General features: G+C 45.6%; 2 protein-coding genes across 3 annotated transcripts in view; one reads left to right on the forward strand and one right to left on the reverse strand.

The window, feature by feature from the left end:
- NPHP3 (nephrocystin 3) overlaps positions 1–16,880 on the reverse strand; it is a 235,347-nt gene that overhangs the window by 47,430 nt on the left and 171,037 nt on the right. The window lies entirely within an intron of this gene.
- Positions 3,083–11,426, forward strand: LOC309353110 (zona pellucida sperm-binding protein 3-like). Its single transcript, XM_081882177.1, has 11 exons — positions 3,083–3,478; positions 5,040–5,158; positions 5,237–5,340; positions 5,516–5,696; positions 6,219–6,339; positions 6,622–6,713; positions 6,789–6,931; positions 7,890–8,012; positions 9,424–9,540; positions 10,713–10,829; positions 11,099–11,426. Exons 1-11 carry the CDS (start codon positions 3,098–3,100, stop codon positions 11,188–11,190), a joined length of 1,590 nt encoding a protein of 529 aa, XP_081738303.1. The 5' UTR covers positions 3,083–3,097; the 3' UTR covers positions 11,191–11,426.

A 16,880-nucleotide genomic window follows, 5' to 3' on the forward strand; every position in this document is an offset into this window, starting at 1 on the left:
TCACTATGAACCAACTTTCTACGTAAGTGTGTTTCCTCTTTCCTGGTAGTAAAAAATACAGCAATACTAAATCAAATCGCTAATGGTTTGTTTCCCATTTGTGAAACTGCCTCCCTCTGCCTGATTAAAGGACCGACTCTGTAGCCCTTAGACATCCACTGCCACGTAGAAACATTTAATATCTTTTTACTGCAATCTGACCTGCTGAGCTGAGGAATGTTGCTAAACTAACTCAGCTTTTTACCACAACATTTTCTGCTGTTATTTGTCCCTTGTGCTACAAGTTTTTGATATTTTAGGACTGGCAATTTGGTTATGGTTAGGAAGGCCCTTAATGACATCCTTTTTGGATGGTACCTCAGGTTAGGAAATTAATTCGTTCTGGAGGTCCGTTCTTAACCTGAAACTGTTCTTAATCTGAGGTACCACTTTAGCTAATGGGGCCTCCCACTGCCGCTGCTACACAATTTCTGTTCTCATTCTGAAGCAAAGTTCTTAACCCAAGGTACTATTTATGGGTTAGCAGCCTCTGTAACCTGAAGCGTCTGTAACCCAAGCTACCACTGTATTGCAATCTGTGGTGTGTGGTCAGTGGACTAGCGGGACTGGGCTGGCCCCTAAACGTTCCTGGTAAATTAGAGGATTAAAACCTGGCACCTCTTTCCCAAAGCCTAGGAAGCTTCTGCCCAATTTAGGGAGGGAGGCATGATGCTCACTGCGATGTCACAACGTTACAACATCACTCTCTGAAGCTGGCATCTCTGGCTGTGTTTCCTGACGAAAAATATCACAGCTGATTGCAATGCAGTTATTTCCCGACACACACACATACCAAAAAAAAAAATCACCACTGATTGCAGTGCAAGGGTCTGCCTCTGAAAAGCCTCCAGAAACTTCTACGAGGTCCTCAATCACACCCCTTACAATGAACAAGCAGCACGCAGCCAATGAATACTAAACAACCTTTTTGCACCCAGTGACTCTCTTTAAAGCCCTAAACAGCCTCGGCCCAGTATACCCGAAGGAGCATCTCCACCCCCATCATTCTGCCCGGATGCTGAGGTCCAGCGCCGAGGGCCTTCTGGTGCTTCCCTCACTGCGAGAAGCAAAGCTACAGGGAACCAGGCAGAGGGCCTTCTCGGTAGTGGCACCCACCCTATGGAACGCCCTCCCATCAGATGTCAAAGAGATAAACAACTACCTGACATTTAGGAAACATCTGAAGGCAGCCCTCTTCAGGGAAGTTTTTAATGTGTGACATTTTGATGTATTTTTAATCTTTGTTAGAAGCCACCCAGAGTGGCTGAGGAAACCCAGCCAGATGGGTGGGGTCTAAATAATAAATTATTATTATTGTATTATTATTTCCCAAACACTACACAACTGAAATAGGTGTCCCTACCATATCGGCACCCCAGGCAGTTTCCTTGCTTGCTTTTATGGTTGGGTCAGCCCTGAGTACAGCCAGCCTGGTTTACTCGTGTCCAGCTGAAGACACCTTTATGCAAGTCTTCTGATCCCCAAGACAGACATTTGCCTCCTGCAGCTGCTGCTACTCAAGACAGGTTCCTGCTTAATTGTTCTAGAGGCTATCTGGAAAACCACCCTCTGTACCTACACAGTACCTCTTGAACAATCAGTAAAAATAAAAATGCCAGAGAGTTAACTGGCCACAACTGCAGTAAGGTTTTAGTGGTGTGGTGGTACATGTTCTCTTCAAAATAAGTCAACAAAGAGTTAAAAGAGTCTGAGCAGCAACTTCCATAGGAGTTGCCAGTTGCCACTTGCAGCAAAAAAAAGAACCAAGGGTGGCATTCAAGTTTTACTCAGAAAAGGCTCATCAAAATGAGTGGCTCTAACCTAGTCATAGGGGGCGCGGGGGGCGCTGTGGGTTAAACCACAGAGCCTAGGGCTTCCTGATCAGAAGGTTGGCAGTTCGAATCCCCGCGACGGGGTGAGCTCCCGTTGCTCGGTCCCTGCTCCTGCCAACCTAGCAATTCAAAAGCATGTCAAAGTGCAAGTAGATAAATAGGTACCACTCTGGCGGGAAGGTAAACGGCGTTTCCGTGCGCTGCTCTGGTTCACCAGAAGCGGCTTAGTCATGCTGGCCACATGACTGTACGCCAGCTCCCTCGGCCAATAAAGCGAGTTGAGCGCTGCAACCCCAGAGTCGGCCACGACGGGACCTAATGATCCGGGGTCCCTTTACCTTTAACCTAGTCATGTTCATTAATTGAGTGAGTGAGATTCAGTTGAATACCAAATAATATTGTTGCACTTAAAGACTTGCAAATTTATTGCGGCATAAGGGGCCATTCAGCAGATGCATCAAGAGTTACCCAGAGTTGTATGTGTGTGAGTTTCTATATATCTATCTATACACACATATGGCTTTGGGGGAGAACCACTGCTGGATTTATGTATATGTTAAACAAGCTATAGCTTAGGGGGCCCCTAAAATTTAAAGGGGAAAAATCTGGATGTACATTTCCAAAATATAAGAGAGAAAAACAAATAAAATAAAACCTACATATAACAACAGTGTTTTGTGTTGTGTAGGCTCCTATGATGGGCCCTTAAGTAATGGGCCCCGCCTGCTAACCTGCTCCCTCAAATATCACTGGTTTGCTCATTTTTATATATAGGGTGCCTACATTCTGCATGGAATGATTGCATGGCAACATGTGCAAATGGCTTTAGATACCTATTAGGTCCACAAATTACCATATAGCATATATTCAACACAAAAAACAGCAGCAACTTCTTGTTGACAAAGGCCAGCTGGACATATAAAGGGCCCCATTACCTGCAGTAGCTTAGGCCCTCATCAAAACTAAAACCAGCCAAGGGGAGAGCCTAAGTGCACAAAGGACTAGATCCTTACTTATTCAGATATTGTGGCCCAGGTGTAGCTGATTTTCTTGGCGTTCCCTGTTAAAAATGTCTTAACAGCAGGGGGTGGGAAGTGGCAACAAGTGATGTTCTATAAACGAGGCTCATTGCTTGCAATAGATAGCAAATGGGGAGAAGGTATAAAACGACTGCTGCTGTGTAGTTTTCTCTAGGGTGGTGGAATTTCAGAAATAACGTAAGCAGGATGTTTGGGTTTGGGTGCTTCTTGTTGTGTTGTGTGATTGAGAGAGTGGCTTGTGCTACTATTGGGGAGTCTTCAAGGCACAAGCCAGTGACTGGGCAGCTGCAAAATGGCGCTAGCGAAGAATCTTCAAGGCAAGCTGATGTACCTTCTCCTACGCAGCCCTTGACTTTGTTACCCACCAGCTCTCCGCGGCCTGTTGCGGTGCAATGCCACAAAGACGAAATGGTGATAGCCGTTCACAGAGACCTGTTTGGGACCGGGCAGCTGATCCAAGCTGTTGATCTCCACTTAGGCCTGCAAGGCTGCCGATATACTTCTGCTGGTGCTTCTGACTTGATTGTTTTTGAGGTGGGGCTTCAAGAGTGTGGCATCAATCTACAGGTAATGTGAGACTTGTGTACAAATAAGATCCTTCTTGTGTATATATATATATATATGTGTGTATATATATTATATATATATATATGTATATGTGTATGTGTGTGTGTGTGTGTGTGTATACAGTGGTACCTCGGGTTAAGTAGTTAATTCGTTCCAGAGGTCTTAACCTGAAGCACCACTTTAGCTAATGGGGCCTCCTGCTGCCGCCACACTGCCAGAGCACAATTTCTGTTCTTATCCTGAAGCAAAGTTCTTAACCTGAAGCACTATTTCTAGGTTAGCAGAGTGTGTAACCTGAAGCGTATGTAACCTGAAGCGTATGTAACCCGAGGTACCACTGTGTGTGTGTGTGTGTGTGTGTATTCCTATATGCACTTACCTTGGAGTAAGTCCTGTTGTATTCAGTGGGGCTTCCTACTTTAGAGTGTTATTCCTGTGGGAGTTTCTGCCTAAGGTGCCGAAATATCTCCCTCTTCCCAGCAGAATAAAATGTAGCAATAATAAGTTACATAATAATTTGCTGCCCTTTTTATGATGTCGCAAACCTGAAGCAGCTGCCTTATTCTGCCTAATGAATAGGCTGTCCTGTCCTGTAAACAGCACTTTGGGGAGCAATTTGCAACTGAAAACTTATGCTGAGTCCTGCAGGTGTATCTTCTCTGAAAATTAAAAGTAATCACATGAAATGTGCTTGTTTGAATCCATTATTAGGGATGGGGAAATATATCAACTTGAGTTTTTCAGTTTGTTTTTTTTTCCAGTCATAAGTTCAGTTTGCTACACACACATTTCCACATAAGTTTGTGGGTTGTTGTTTTTTTTTTTAAGCTCTCACATTTTAGTGTGAATTCTGCTTTGCGTTCGTGCAGCAGTTTCCCCATAATGCAGTTTTATGTCATTTTCACCAGTGTATCAATTTATGTGCATACTTCACGCTAGTGTTTGCATTCTTATACACATTACTTGACTTTCGATTTGCATTGTGAAATTTGGAGAAGTGAAAGTTCCAAAGGACAACTCCATTTCAGTTCACATATTGCTTGGCAAGCGTGGACTGGTTCGTTTCATCCTGAAAAGCTGAGTCTAATTTCTCCTCCATCCCTGGCCAGGAATGTAGTTCCTTGAAAATGCAGCTCACCAAAGTTATGCAAAAATTAAAAACCGGCCCTTAATCATCCCTTGTGAAAATAGCCTGACCTTAGTTACGCTCACTCCACAACCACTTTGTATTAATAGGTAACGGGCAATAACTCTGAACACTAAAAATACAGAATACAGTGGTACCTCAGGTTAAGTACTTAATTCGTTCCAGAGGTCCATTCTTAACCTGAAACTGTTCGTAACCTGAAGCACCACTTTAGCTAATGGGGCCTCCTGCTGCCGCCACGCCACCAAAGCACGAGTTCTGTTCTCACCCTGAAGCAAAGTTCTTAACCTGAAGCTCTATTTCTGGGTTAGCGGAGTCTGTAACCTGAAGCGTATGTAACCCGAGGTACCACTGTATTGAAACCTGCGGTGAAGTGAATTGTCTAAAGACTACCGGGGTGCTTTATTCTTCCAGACAACAGCAGACTCCCTGTTCTACCACACAAGACTGTACTATAACCCAAGCTCTGCAAGCGGCCCTGGAATTGTAAGAAACAGCTCAGTAGAGATCCCTATTGAGTGCCACTACCCGAGGTGAGCATCATAGGCCACAGTTCAATAACCCACTTGCATGTCAACAGCCATTGAGTTGTAATTTCTTTTTCTTCTTAGGGAAGATAAGGTGGGCAGCAATGGCACCAAGCCCACCGGGGTTCCCTTGACTTCGACAAAGTCTGCAGAAGGAGGGTTCCGCTTTTCCTTGCGTCTGATGACTGGTAAGGGAGATTCCAAACCTTGAAGAGGACAAAACAAAACAAATTCCTTCCAGTAGCACCTTAAAGACCAACTAAGTCAGTTCTTGGTATGAGCTTGAAGAGGACAGTGTGTCAGATACTATTTTAAGTCTCCCTCCTCTTCTTCCTTTCCTTTGTTCATTGTGGATGACTATAGATGACTGGAGTGCCGAGAGGGAGTCTACTCGATATTGGCTGGGAGACTATCTCCATATCCAAGCAGACGTCGAGAGGGAAGGAGACCATTTACCTCTCAGGCTATTGGTCGATAGCTGTGTGGCCAAACAGACACCAGAGGAAGATGCCAGCTTACAATATGCAATTCTTGACTTCCATGGGTAAGATTGGGGAGGAGGGGAATTGAGAGAGAGACTGACTACCTTTAGTGGAACCCCTGGAAAGGGATTGTTACATGTCATTCCAATTTCTGAGCAGTGTGAGACTCCAGGAGTTAGTGATGGCTCTCTCTGGTGAAAAACAGCATAGGGATTTGAGGGGTAAATTCCTGTTAGTGACCCAATCCTCACAGAAAGCAGAGGTTCTCTGTCTGCTTGCCCAGAGATTCACACAGAATCACTCCTGCCTATACCGACCTAGAATCAATTAAGGCCGCAATCCTAATGCAACTTACCTGGGAGTAAGTCCCTTTCAATGCAGGAAGACATGCCTTTGAGTGGTCGTGGTAAGGATTGTGCTGTAAGGCTGCAGTTCTACACACACCTTCTTGAAAGTAAACACCCTGGGCTTGCTTCTGCGTAAACATACATAAGTTCAGGTTGCACGTTTACATTCCCAAATAATTGCCACACTGGATTAATGCTCAAGCGTTTTTTTCCTGACTGTACCATCTTTGGACCCAGATGCCTGGTCGACGGGAGAATTCATGATGTGAAATCCGCCTTCAAAATCCCAAGACCGCGCCTGGAAACACTCCAGTTCACCATAGAAGCGTTCAGATTTTCTGGGGACGTAAGGAACTTGGTGAGAGGACTCCTTCTTCTCACTAGCTTCCAGGCCCAGCCCTACCATTGGGCAGAATAAAAGTGATGGCAAGGGTGTTGAAGGGCAAGGCTGGGTGATCCACCCTGTACCTCCTTAAGAGTGCCTGCTGTCCTTAGTAAGATTCAGCTGGCTGTGCAGTCCACTTCTTTCCATGCAGGCCCTATTTTGCCTTGCCCCTGGACAGCTGGCCCTGCTTACTTTTTTCATTTACAGTGAGATGGTGGCATTCCCCACTCTGACCCTGTTTAATTTCCCTTCAAGATCTACATTGCTTGCCATCTGAGAGTCGTTGCGGCCGACAAAGGACCAGATCCTCTAAATAAAGCTTGTTCATTTAACAGCCAAAGAAGCCTGTAAGTATCGTAGCTTGCATTATGGGAAAGACAGGACTTTGAGGAGTACTAACGTGACCTTTTTGTATGTATCAGTTGGCTACCAGTAGAAGGCTCCGAGGACATCTGCAACTGCTGTGAAACTGGGAACTGTGTATCATCTAAAGGATGGCCCAGCACAAACAACCCCAGCAATCGCCGTACATCAGAACAGAGGGAACAAGTGACTTCGGGGTCAGGTATGCTCTAAACCTGGGCGGTGGGGAAACCTGTGATCCACCAGGTGGTGTTAGATTCTACCTGCCACCAGCTCCTTCCAGTATAGCCAGGTATAATTGGGGGTTGGGTCACATCCTACACCATGTTTATAAAGCACATGACTTCCCCCAAAGCATCCCAAGAACTACAGTTTGCTAATGGGGCAGGGGGTAAACTCCAGTTCCCAGGATTCTGTGGGGGAAGCCTTGGGCTTAACACCAGTCCTGAAAGATGTACATTGGCTCCCAGTACGTTTAAAAGTGTTGGTGCTGACCTTTAAAGCCCTAAACAGCCTTGGCCGAGTATACCTGAAGGAGCGTCTCCATCCCCATCATTCCACCCCCACTAAGGTCCAGCTCCGAGGGCCTTCTGGTGGTTCCCTCACTGCAAGAAGTGAGGTTACAGGGAACCAGGCAGAGGGCCTTCTCGGTAGTGGCACCATCTCTGTGGAAGTTTTAATATTTGATGTTTTATCGTGTTTTTAATATTCTGTTGGGAGCCGCCCAGAGTGGCTAAGGAAACCCAGCCAGGTGGGTGGGGTATAAAGAATAAATTATTATAAGTCCAGCGTATGGATGTAACTTTGTACCCAAGCAATAACTGGCCTGCCACAGCCTCCCGACCCCTGCTCTCAACTTACTCTATGGCAGTAGCTCAGCTACTGAGAACTGCAAACTACACACTAGCTGGATATTCTGGAACCTTCTGCATCTCTAAACTGAGTGGGAATGCTTGCATGTTGTCATAAGTGATGCTAAGAGCAATGCTATACATTTCCCATATTTCAAAGGTAAAAGCCGTGCGCATGGAGTTTCAAAAAATGTACAGTATTGTTTTCCACATTGCACAGAAAGCTTGTGGGACCAGCTCTTGCCTTTAACACCGGGGATAAGCTTGTTTTAAGGCTCTAAAACAACTCGTTCTGTTGTTCGCTTCTAGCTATCATTGACATCTCAGAAGGGGAAGCTGAGGCAGACCTTCTGGTGGGACCTCTCTTAATCCTCGATGCTCCTTGGGACCTCCAGAGAGGGGAAGTGGAAACAACAGACATGGGGGCCCAAGGTAAAAAAGGAAATGGCTAAATCGAAGGCTTGTGCTATGATAAAGTAGGGGTGGGGATCTGTGGCCCTCCACCTAACTTCCTGCAAGTGGGGAAATCCTGGAAGGGGACAAGAAGGGAAAAATTGCAGGGGAGGTGGTCAAAACAGATGAAGCCATGACTCCCTCTGCAACTATTGAGTTCAGACTTCTGGTGATAATGATCAGTTCCTTCCCAGGCAACCTCCTGAGGTGGACTGAATGGAGAAGTGGAGGTGCAGAGAGAAATTGGGGGGGCTGGCCCCCCACACACAACAGGTGTGCAGCCCCCCCCCAACAGAGAAGAGAGGTTCTGCTTGACACTTGAGGTGTAGGTTTTCAGGACCCACCCTATTCTTGTGACTGTAACTTGTTTTAATTTTTTAAATACTGAATTTTGAATTCTTGCCACACACACCCCGGGACTTGCTGGTGAAAGGCAGGCAACAAATTTCATCACCCTCCTTGTCTTCATGTCTATGTGGCATTCCTAGAGAGTTTCAAGCCACTGACCAATGGAAGCCTCTCATCTAAGTCTTGCGATGGGAAGAAATGATCAGTTTTCTTCAAGTTTTGTGAAACATATTTACTTTGGAATTGGTGGAATGATACTTCTTGCAGGAAGGGCTATTGATGACAAATGGCCTGGAGGCTGAGAACTTGCTATTTGCATAGAATGTACTTGTCTAGAGGCTACAACATACAAAACCCTTGCTAGTTCTATGTTCTGGAGGATGGATGGCGGCTAACAGATTGAGGTTGAATCCTGACAACACAGAAGTACTGTTTTTGGGGGACAGGAGGCGGGCTGGTGTGGAGGACTCCCTGGTCCTGAATGGGGTAACTGTGCCCCTGAAGGACCAGGTGCGCAGCCTGGGAGTCATTCTGGACTCACAGCTGTCCATGGAGGCGCAGGTCAATTCTGTGTGCAGGGCCCCTGTTTATCAGCTCTGTCTGGTACGCAGACTGAGACCCTACCTGCCTGCATACTGTGATGCATGCTCTAGTTATCTCTCGCTTGGACTACTGCAATGCGCTCTACGTGGGGCTACCTTTGAAGGTGACCCGGAAACTACAACTAATCCAGAATGCGGCAGCCAGACTGGTGACTGGGAGCGGCCACTGGGACCATATAACACTGGTCTTGAAAGACCTGCACTGGCTCCCAGTACGTTTCCGAGCACAATTCAAAGTGTTGTTGCTGATCTTTAAAGCCCTAAACGGCCTCAGTCCAGTATACGTGAAAGAGCATTTCCACCCCCATTGTTCTGCCCGGACACCGAGGTCCAGTGCCGAGGGCCTTCTGGCGGTTCATGAGTACTTAACTAAACTATACTGCTAGGCTAGGCCAGAAAGTTCAGTTTATATCTGTCTTGTTGTGATTCCTTTCTTAAAGGTGAATCTCATGTGATAGAAGCCGAGGCTGACTCTACAGTTGGACGTCAGTTTATCCTCAAGGCAGACGAAGGACTTGGATGGCTCCTGGATTCTGATAAGACTGTGACAACAACTGGTAAGGTCCTTTTAGAGAGCCAGTGTGGTGTAATGGTTAGAGAGATGGACTAAGACCTGGAAGAGCAGGGTTCGAATCCCCAACCAGCCTTTAAGCTCACTGGGTGACCTTGGGCCACAGTCACTCACCGTCTCTTAGTCTAGTTGTGAAGATGAAATGGGAAGGAGAAGCATGCACACTACCTTGATATCCTTGGAAGATAAAAGTGGAATATAAATGTAATAAAATAAATAGATGGCTCAATATAAGAGAATCCATAGATTCCCCCCCCCCCCAAGGCTCTTGCCTCTCAGTAACTGTAGTCATGTCTTCTGCTCCACCTTTTGCAATTTTGCTCTAAGAAATCTGCTCCTATAATTACTACAGCTATGGTGATTTTCTTTCCTAAACCCATATACTGGGATCATGGGAAGTGTTAGGGAGGGTGTCTACCCAAGTAAATTCTGAGGCCAGAATGGGATAGAAAAATGGGACCTGAAACAAAATGTTGCAGTGTATATAATGCTGCTATTTAGGATTCAAAAACCACCAGTCAGTCAACTCCAGAGCAAAAACAATCCTCATTTGACTGTTTTTTTGGAGGGAATCCCTCTAAAGTTTGTGGGTGGGTGGTGCTGTTTAGGCTACATAAGGTCTGGCACTCACAGATTGGAAAGACAGTCGTACCTTGGATCCCGAACGCCTTGCGAGTCAAACGGTTTGGCTCCCGAGACCCGCAATCCCGGAAGTGGGCGTTCCAGTTTATGAATGTTCTTTAGAACCCGAACGTCCAACGTAGCTTCTGATTGGCTGCAGGAGCTTCCTGCAGCCAATCGGAAGCCGCACCTTGGTTTCCAAACATTTTGGAAATCGAACGGATTTGCAGAATGGATTCCATTCAAGTTCCAAGGTACCACGGTAGAGAGGTGAAGATCAGAATTATAATGAATGGCTAATTGTAGCTAACGCAGAACAAATCATGAATGGCTAATTGTAGCTAATGCAGAACAAATCAAGCAGTTAAAAGCAACAGGAATTGTAACTTCCTTCCTTCCTTCCTCCTCCTTTTTAAAGCCCTGTAAGACTTTTTAAAAAGCAAAATGGTGGCTTTGCCTCTGAGCCTCCAAGGTTGCTGTTCTTGACAAACTCTTTGACAAGCCAATGCCTTAACGCTCCTATTCCCTTGACTGTAGATGATGCACCACACACCAAATCTGAAAATGTTGTTGAGGCCAAGCTAACCTCTGCTACAGATGAAAGCTTGCGTGAACTGGCACCCCCTGTGGAGATAACAAAGTTGTCCCTGCAAGGTAATGGACATAAATGAATGCATGGCACCAGTGGCGTAGCATGGGGGGTGCAGGGGGGGCCGGCCGCACCGGGCGCAACATCTGGGGGTTAGGGAAATCCACGAGTTAGGGGGCGCAAATCCACGGGTTAGGGGGCGCAAATTACTTGCCTTGCCCGGGTGCTGATAACCCACGCTACGCCACTGCATGGCACCGTTTTCTAAAGGGGTTCGGTAGCAAACCATGGGAGAGGGAGCTCTTGGTTTTAATACTTCTTAAACTCTTTTTAGGCACTGCATCACAGAAGGGGACTGTCCTGGAACGAATCCAAACCACAGCAGCTGCAGTCATGGTGCTTATCCTATTGAGCTGTATATTCTAGATACGTAGATAAATCCATTTGCTTGTATATTGAAAATGGAGGGGTTTTTTTCTTGCAGCCTGAAACTGTAAAGCCGGCAAGAATTGTTTATGTAATGTCTGCTGCACAAGCAAAGCTTGAGGCCAGGTGGTTCATCCTCTGCAAGGGCTTACGCAAAATGGAAAACTGAAATGAAAAATAAAAGGCATGTGGTATTCACTGTTGTTTTCAATCGGCAAGTGATGCATAACAATATGCAATAGATGTTGTTGTTTTCCCTCCATTTACATTGAGGTCTCCTTTGAATTGGATAGTGCAGAATAATAGTCGTCTACATTAGTTGCTTTACTCACAAAAGCTAAATAGCTATGATTTTATGTAAAATCTCATCACAGTGAGACTAATAACACAGCTTTTGTTGGAAGCCGAACTGCAGCAGAACAGCTGCGCAGCATGCAACTAATACAGGGGGAAATGGAAATCAACGCCTTCAGTCGTAACACTCCATTGGCAGAGAAATTCTGCCTTCCATTAGAAAACTGCCCTCTCAAATCTTCTTACAGAAGTTAAAAAGTCCTGTCGTAGAAGAACCTCAAATTATTGAGGTTCTTTTAAAAAATGGCTCAGTGGTGCTAACAGCTGAAATGCATAGCCTCAAGCCTATATAGTAAAACAAAACAGACAATCTGAGAAGGTAAAGTATAATTTTCTGCTGTAACTTGCAATTTAAAACTGGTATTACTCGGGTTTGAGTTACCTTAAGGGCTTGGTTAGCGATACAAATTCAACAAATGAAGATGTTTAAAGGCATATTTTCTCACATTTTCGCCAGGGAGGGTGGCTAGCAAGTGGCCATGTGTTCCCCTTTGCAGAGAACAGTTCTTGGTTTCCAACGTCTGCAGAGGGCAGTCCTCTATTTGAAATACTGGACACTGTGTACTTGATATGCTAAATATATTGTGCATTGGCCAAATGTGACATGCAATGATAGCAGGAACATCTGTAAACTAGATTGGAACATCTATCATCTGATCCTAGTTGTTGAGTCGGGGTGTATGTGTGTTTCTAATCTCCATCTTGCTCCTAATTAGCAGGGATTCTTTGCAGTACTCATGTTTTTAAGTGGAAATATTGTGTTTTATGCCTCAAGACTAGGAGTACTACCCTACCTTTGGCGAAAAAGCATACCAGCTTTTCAATTATCAGGGGAAGTCATGTGCTTGGCACAACCTTGTTTAACAGCTATTTAACAGGCTGCTGTGTGTCAAAGGAAGCAGAGCTAAAATCATTTCATTTGAACTTAGACCTTTGGCAAGCTCTGTTTAGTTTGTTTAGTGTCTAACCAGAAGAGCTGGTATTTTGCCATTTGTATGCCAGCAGCTGAAGTCAAGAGCTTTTGGTCTTTGTCTGCTGAGTCATCATTCGGAGTCCCTGTAACATCTTGCTTTCATAGCAGTTTGCTGCTGTTGGTTTAAAGCTAACAATGATTGCATGGGGGGGGGGGGGCTACAGTGACAGCTCAGAGCTCGACTTTAAAACCTCCCTCTTCAGCCTGACCAGAAAAAGAGAAATATTTTTAAAGACCCTGTTTATTATTCAAAAGAAAGCACCTGCTGAAATAGTCCCCAGAACAGTATAGCTGTAGAATACAAGCAAAGTTCCATTCAGTTTTCTTATCTCTTTTGTAGAGGTAAGATGTTAATGGCCTGTTTTAAAATTTCAGTTATTTGACCAAGCCCTTGTAGGCCTTTAACCATTTATGCTAGGTAAATACAGTGGTACATCAGGTTACATATGCTTCAGGTTACAGACTCCGCTAACCCAGAAATATTACCTCGGGTTAAGAACTTTGCTTCAGGATGAGAACAGAAATCGTGCTCCGGCAGCCCAGCGGCAGCAGGAGGCCCCATTAGCTAAAGTGGTGCTTCAGGATAAGAACAGTTTCATGTTAAGAGCAGACCTCCGGAACGAATTAAGTACTTAACCCAAGGTACCACTGTAATTCCCCCCCCCAAAAAAAACCCACACACACAAGTACTATAGGTCAACTTCTAAAAGTCTATTTAATATTTGAGAAGACTGATAGGTATTGTCAGTCTTCTTCCTGTTATCCTGAAAGCTTCAAACAGCTGAGGCCTATCCACTCCATATAAATATACTGATGACTCGCTAATATAGTGACAAATCTTATTGTTGCTTGAAGAAACAGTATACTGCTGCCAGCATTTTATCCCTGCTTCCTTCCTGTTTCTTGTTGTACCAGATACTACTTCTACATTTATGCTTCATTTGGGGGCAAGGCTATGTTTACAGCAACCATGCTGAACTCAGGCACCGTAAACAATCATTTTGCAGTATCTAAGTCCATGTAGATCAGCAATGTTTGCTTTCTTCATCCTTGAGACGTACACACGCCCTCACTCTGAACAGGCACCCAGTTGCCCTCCCTCTCACCTTCCCAGCGGCTAGTCTTATCTCCTGCTTCCCTTCCACTGCGTGCTTCCTTTTCTATCCCTTTGATCACTGCTTTTATCATACAATTTAAAAAGTCTGAAATATACTCGGAGTTGAGTGTGGATTTCATGCTCTTTATTCAGCTCAGAGTAGTGAGGAATGGAAGTTCCCCCGAAATGTCTGCTTTATATACATTATTTACACAATGGGCCCCACGTGATTGGCTAATTCTGGGATTCTCCTGTAGGCCAATCAGGTTGCGGATTCACTTCCAACTGGAGTTGGATTGGGTGGCTCCTGCGGACCAATCAGACTGCTGCATTCTGAATCCTATTGTTCTAGGACTAATCAGACTGCTGCATTCTGGATCCTATTCAACTCAGTCCATAACCCAGTCCTTTCTGTAGATGGCGGAAGGACAAACGCCATCCTGTGAAAATTTTATCCATATACTGACAATGGCATATCAACCCCTTCCAAAGGTTTACATTGGTTTTGTAGGACTTATTCTGAAGGGCAGAAATGGGGAGCCAGTGGTGTTAGACTCCAACTGCTATCATCCCTGTCCACTGGCCATGCTGGGGATGATGGGAATTGGAGCTCAATAACATCTGGAGGGTCATGGATTTCCCATTCTACCCTAGGGTGTCAGAGGATGTCTGACATTCACAAGAGCTTTCCCAGACAGCAACCTTTTTTCCAACAATGGCATGGAGATTAGCTCAGTCGGTAAAGCATGAGACTCTCAATCTCAGAGTTGTGAGTTTGAGCCCCTCATCGGGCAAGAGGAATCCTGCATTGAAAGGGGCTGACCCTTGAGGTCCCTTGCAATTCTGTGATTCTAAGTAAAGTGAGGGGCAAGTATGCAAACAGTAACTATGGTGCCAGAAGAAGAGCAGTCCTAAACACCTGATCCTAGTGAACAATTCTTACTTTTTTTTAATAGTGAATGAATTGTCTACAACATGATTCAAAGATGTGGGTAATTCTATTTTTCCTTGTTCAAAATTGCAATAGCGGTTCTGGAAACTATAAATGACTCTACTCCCTTTTCATCACAACAAATCCAGTAAAAAAAACCCAAACATGATTCAAATGACTATCGGAAGAAAATAAAACAGAGCTTTCCAAAGGTTTCATGTTGGTGACACGCTTTTTAGACATGCATCATTTCATGACACAGTAATTCAGTTTTACTGTACTAGCAAACCGCAGGTTAAACCCAACCCCTTTCCAGCCCTGGGAGAAGCACAGGGAGTGTTTGTATGACACACCTACACACTGCAGCTGACACACTAAAGTGTTTGGAAAGCTCTGAAATAAAAGGAAAAAACGGTTAAGCTAGTCGTTGCATTCTGCATTTCTGCTACCAACCAAGAGATCAGGTGTGAAATGTCATAACAATACACAAAGGTCAGCTATTAATCCCGTATCAAGGCTAGAGAGTGTGTAGTTGGTGGTTTTCAGTTTTTTCCTGCTTGCATCCAGAAAAGTAACATGCGTGTCCAGGGTGACTGGATGTTACTGTGAGAGAGTCTCAACGTGCAACATGCTACACCACCTGTTTTCAAGGGCAATGGAGTTCATGCGGAAAACTGTGTTTGTATAGCAGTAAAAGTAATTGATACAGGATGCTGAACTGATCCTCAAGTTGGGCTGAGAAATGCAAGCTTCTTCTGACAGCACCAACGCTACCCGTCCTTCCTTCCCAACAGCATCAAAGGTAAATGGAACATTCTCTGGGTTCGAATTACAAGAGCTAGAAGATGAGACCAGTTTTTTAGATGAGGAAATGGGAAAGGCAAAAATGCAGGCAGGACTCTTCAACTGACACCGCTGGCATGGATGGCTAAAGCATAAAATGCTCAGGACGTTTTCCCCCGTTGGGGACAGCCTTCCACAGATGGGGAGAGATGTATCTGGATTTTAAAATGGGATTAGACAAATTCATGGAGGATAATACTACTAGTGGTTACTAAATCATGATCAGTACTATTTTTCTAGAAAAATAGGCGCCGGGACTCACCATGAATGCCTCTCTTGTTCTCTTATGACGACAATGGCACCCACCTGAGAGGTGCTGGAACTCAGTTCCAGTGAGTTCCAGCTGGAAAAAAAAGACCTAGGTAGCTAAATGCTAGATCCAGGAGCAGAGACAACATTGCCCCTGCCATTCACATTTACCGGTCAGTTTATGGAGAATTACATGTCATATCTTCCTAGAATGAGAGCTAATGAGTGCCTATGAGTAACAATTTCAAAGGAAGGAGCTACGTGGCAGTGAAGCATTACTGCCCTACGAGCATTCAAGTTTTTAGGAAGAACTCTCAAAAACAGGCAGTAAAAAAAGAGAGGCAAAGCTGTTCAGTTGTAGGTTTGGGACTGTGCTGGCCTCCCTATCCTTTCCTGAGCCACCCTTTGGAGTGGTAGGGATGTCCTACTGGACAAACTACCGTATTTTTTGCCCCATAGGACACACTGACCCATAGGACGCACCAAGTTTTTTTGGGGGGAAATAAAGAAAAAAAATTATTTCCCCCCCCAGGCGCTTGTGGGGCCGACAGCGGGGAGAAGCGCTCTTCTCCCCGCCGCCCGCCTGCAGACCAGGTCCGGGGACAGTGGGAAGACGCGCTGCGCCTCCCCGCTGTCCCCGGAGCTTGCGGGGCTGGCGGCCGGGAGAAGCACGCGTCTCCCCGCCATCAGCCTCCAAACCACATCGGGAGACAGCGGGATGGCGCCGTTCCGCCTCCCCGCTGTCCCCCGACCTTGTGGGACTGGCGCTGCGGCTCTCCTGAAGCCTGGAGGGCGAGAGGGGTCGGTGCGCACCGACCCCTCTCGCTCTCCAGGCTTCAGCGAAAGCCTGCATTCGCCCCATAGGACACACATGCATTTCCCCTTCATTTTTGGAGGGGAAAAAGTGCATCCTATAGGGCAAAAAATACGGTACTTGATTCCCGATCACCTGAGCCAACATGGTGTAGTCATTAAGAGTGCTGGACCTGGGTGACCAGGTTTCAAATCCCACCCCCCCCACCCCACTTCAGCTATGAAGCTCACTGGCTGACCCTGGGCTAGTGAATCCCTCAGTCTAACCTACCTCACAGGGTTGTTGTGTGAAGAAAATGGGGAGACAGCACTAATTAATGGGTAGATCAGGGGTCAGCAACCTTTTTCAGCAGGGGGCCGTCCACTGTCCCTCATACCTTGTGGGGGGCCGACTATTTTTTTTTGGGGGGGGGAGATCGAATTCCTATGCC

Source organism: Podarcis erhardii, assembly GCF_964252035.2.
Source record: "Podarcis erhardii genome assembly, chromosome: 12".
NCBI lineage: Eukaryota > Metazoa > Chordata > Lepidosauria > Squamata > Lacertidae > Podarcis > Podarcis erhardii.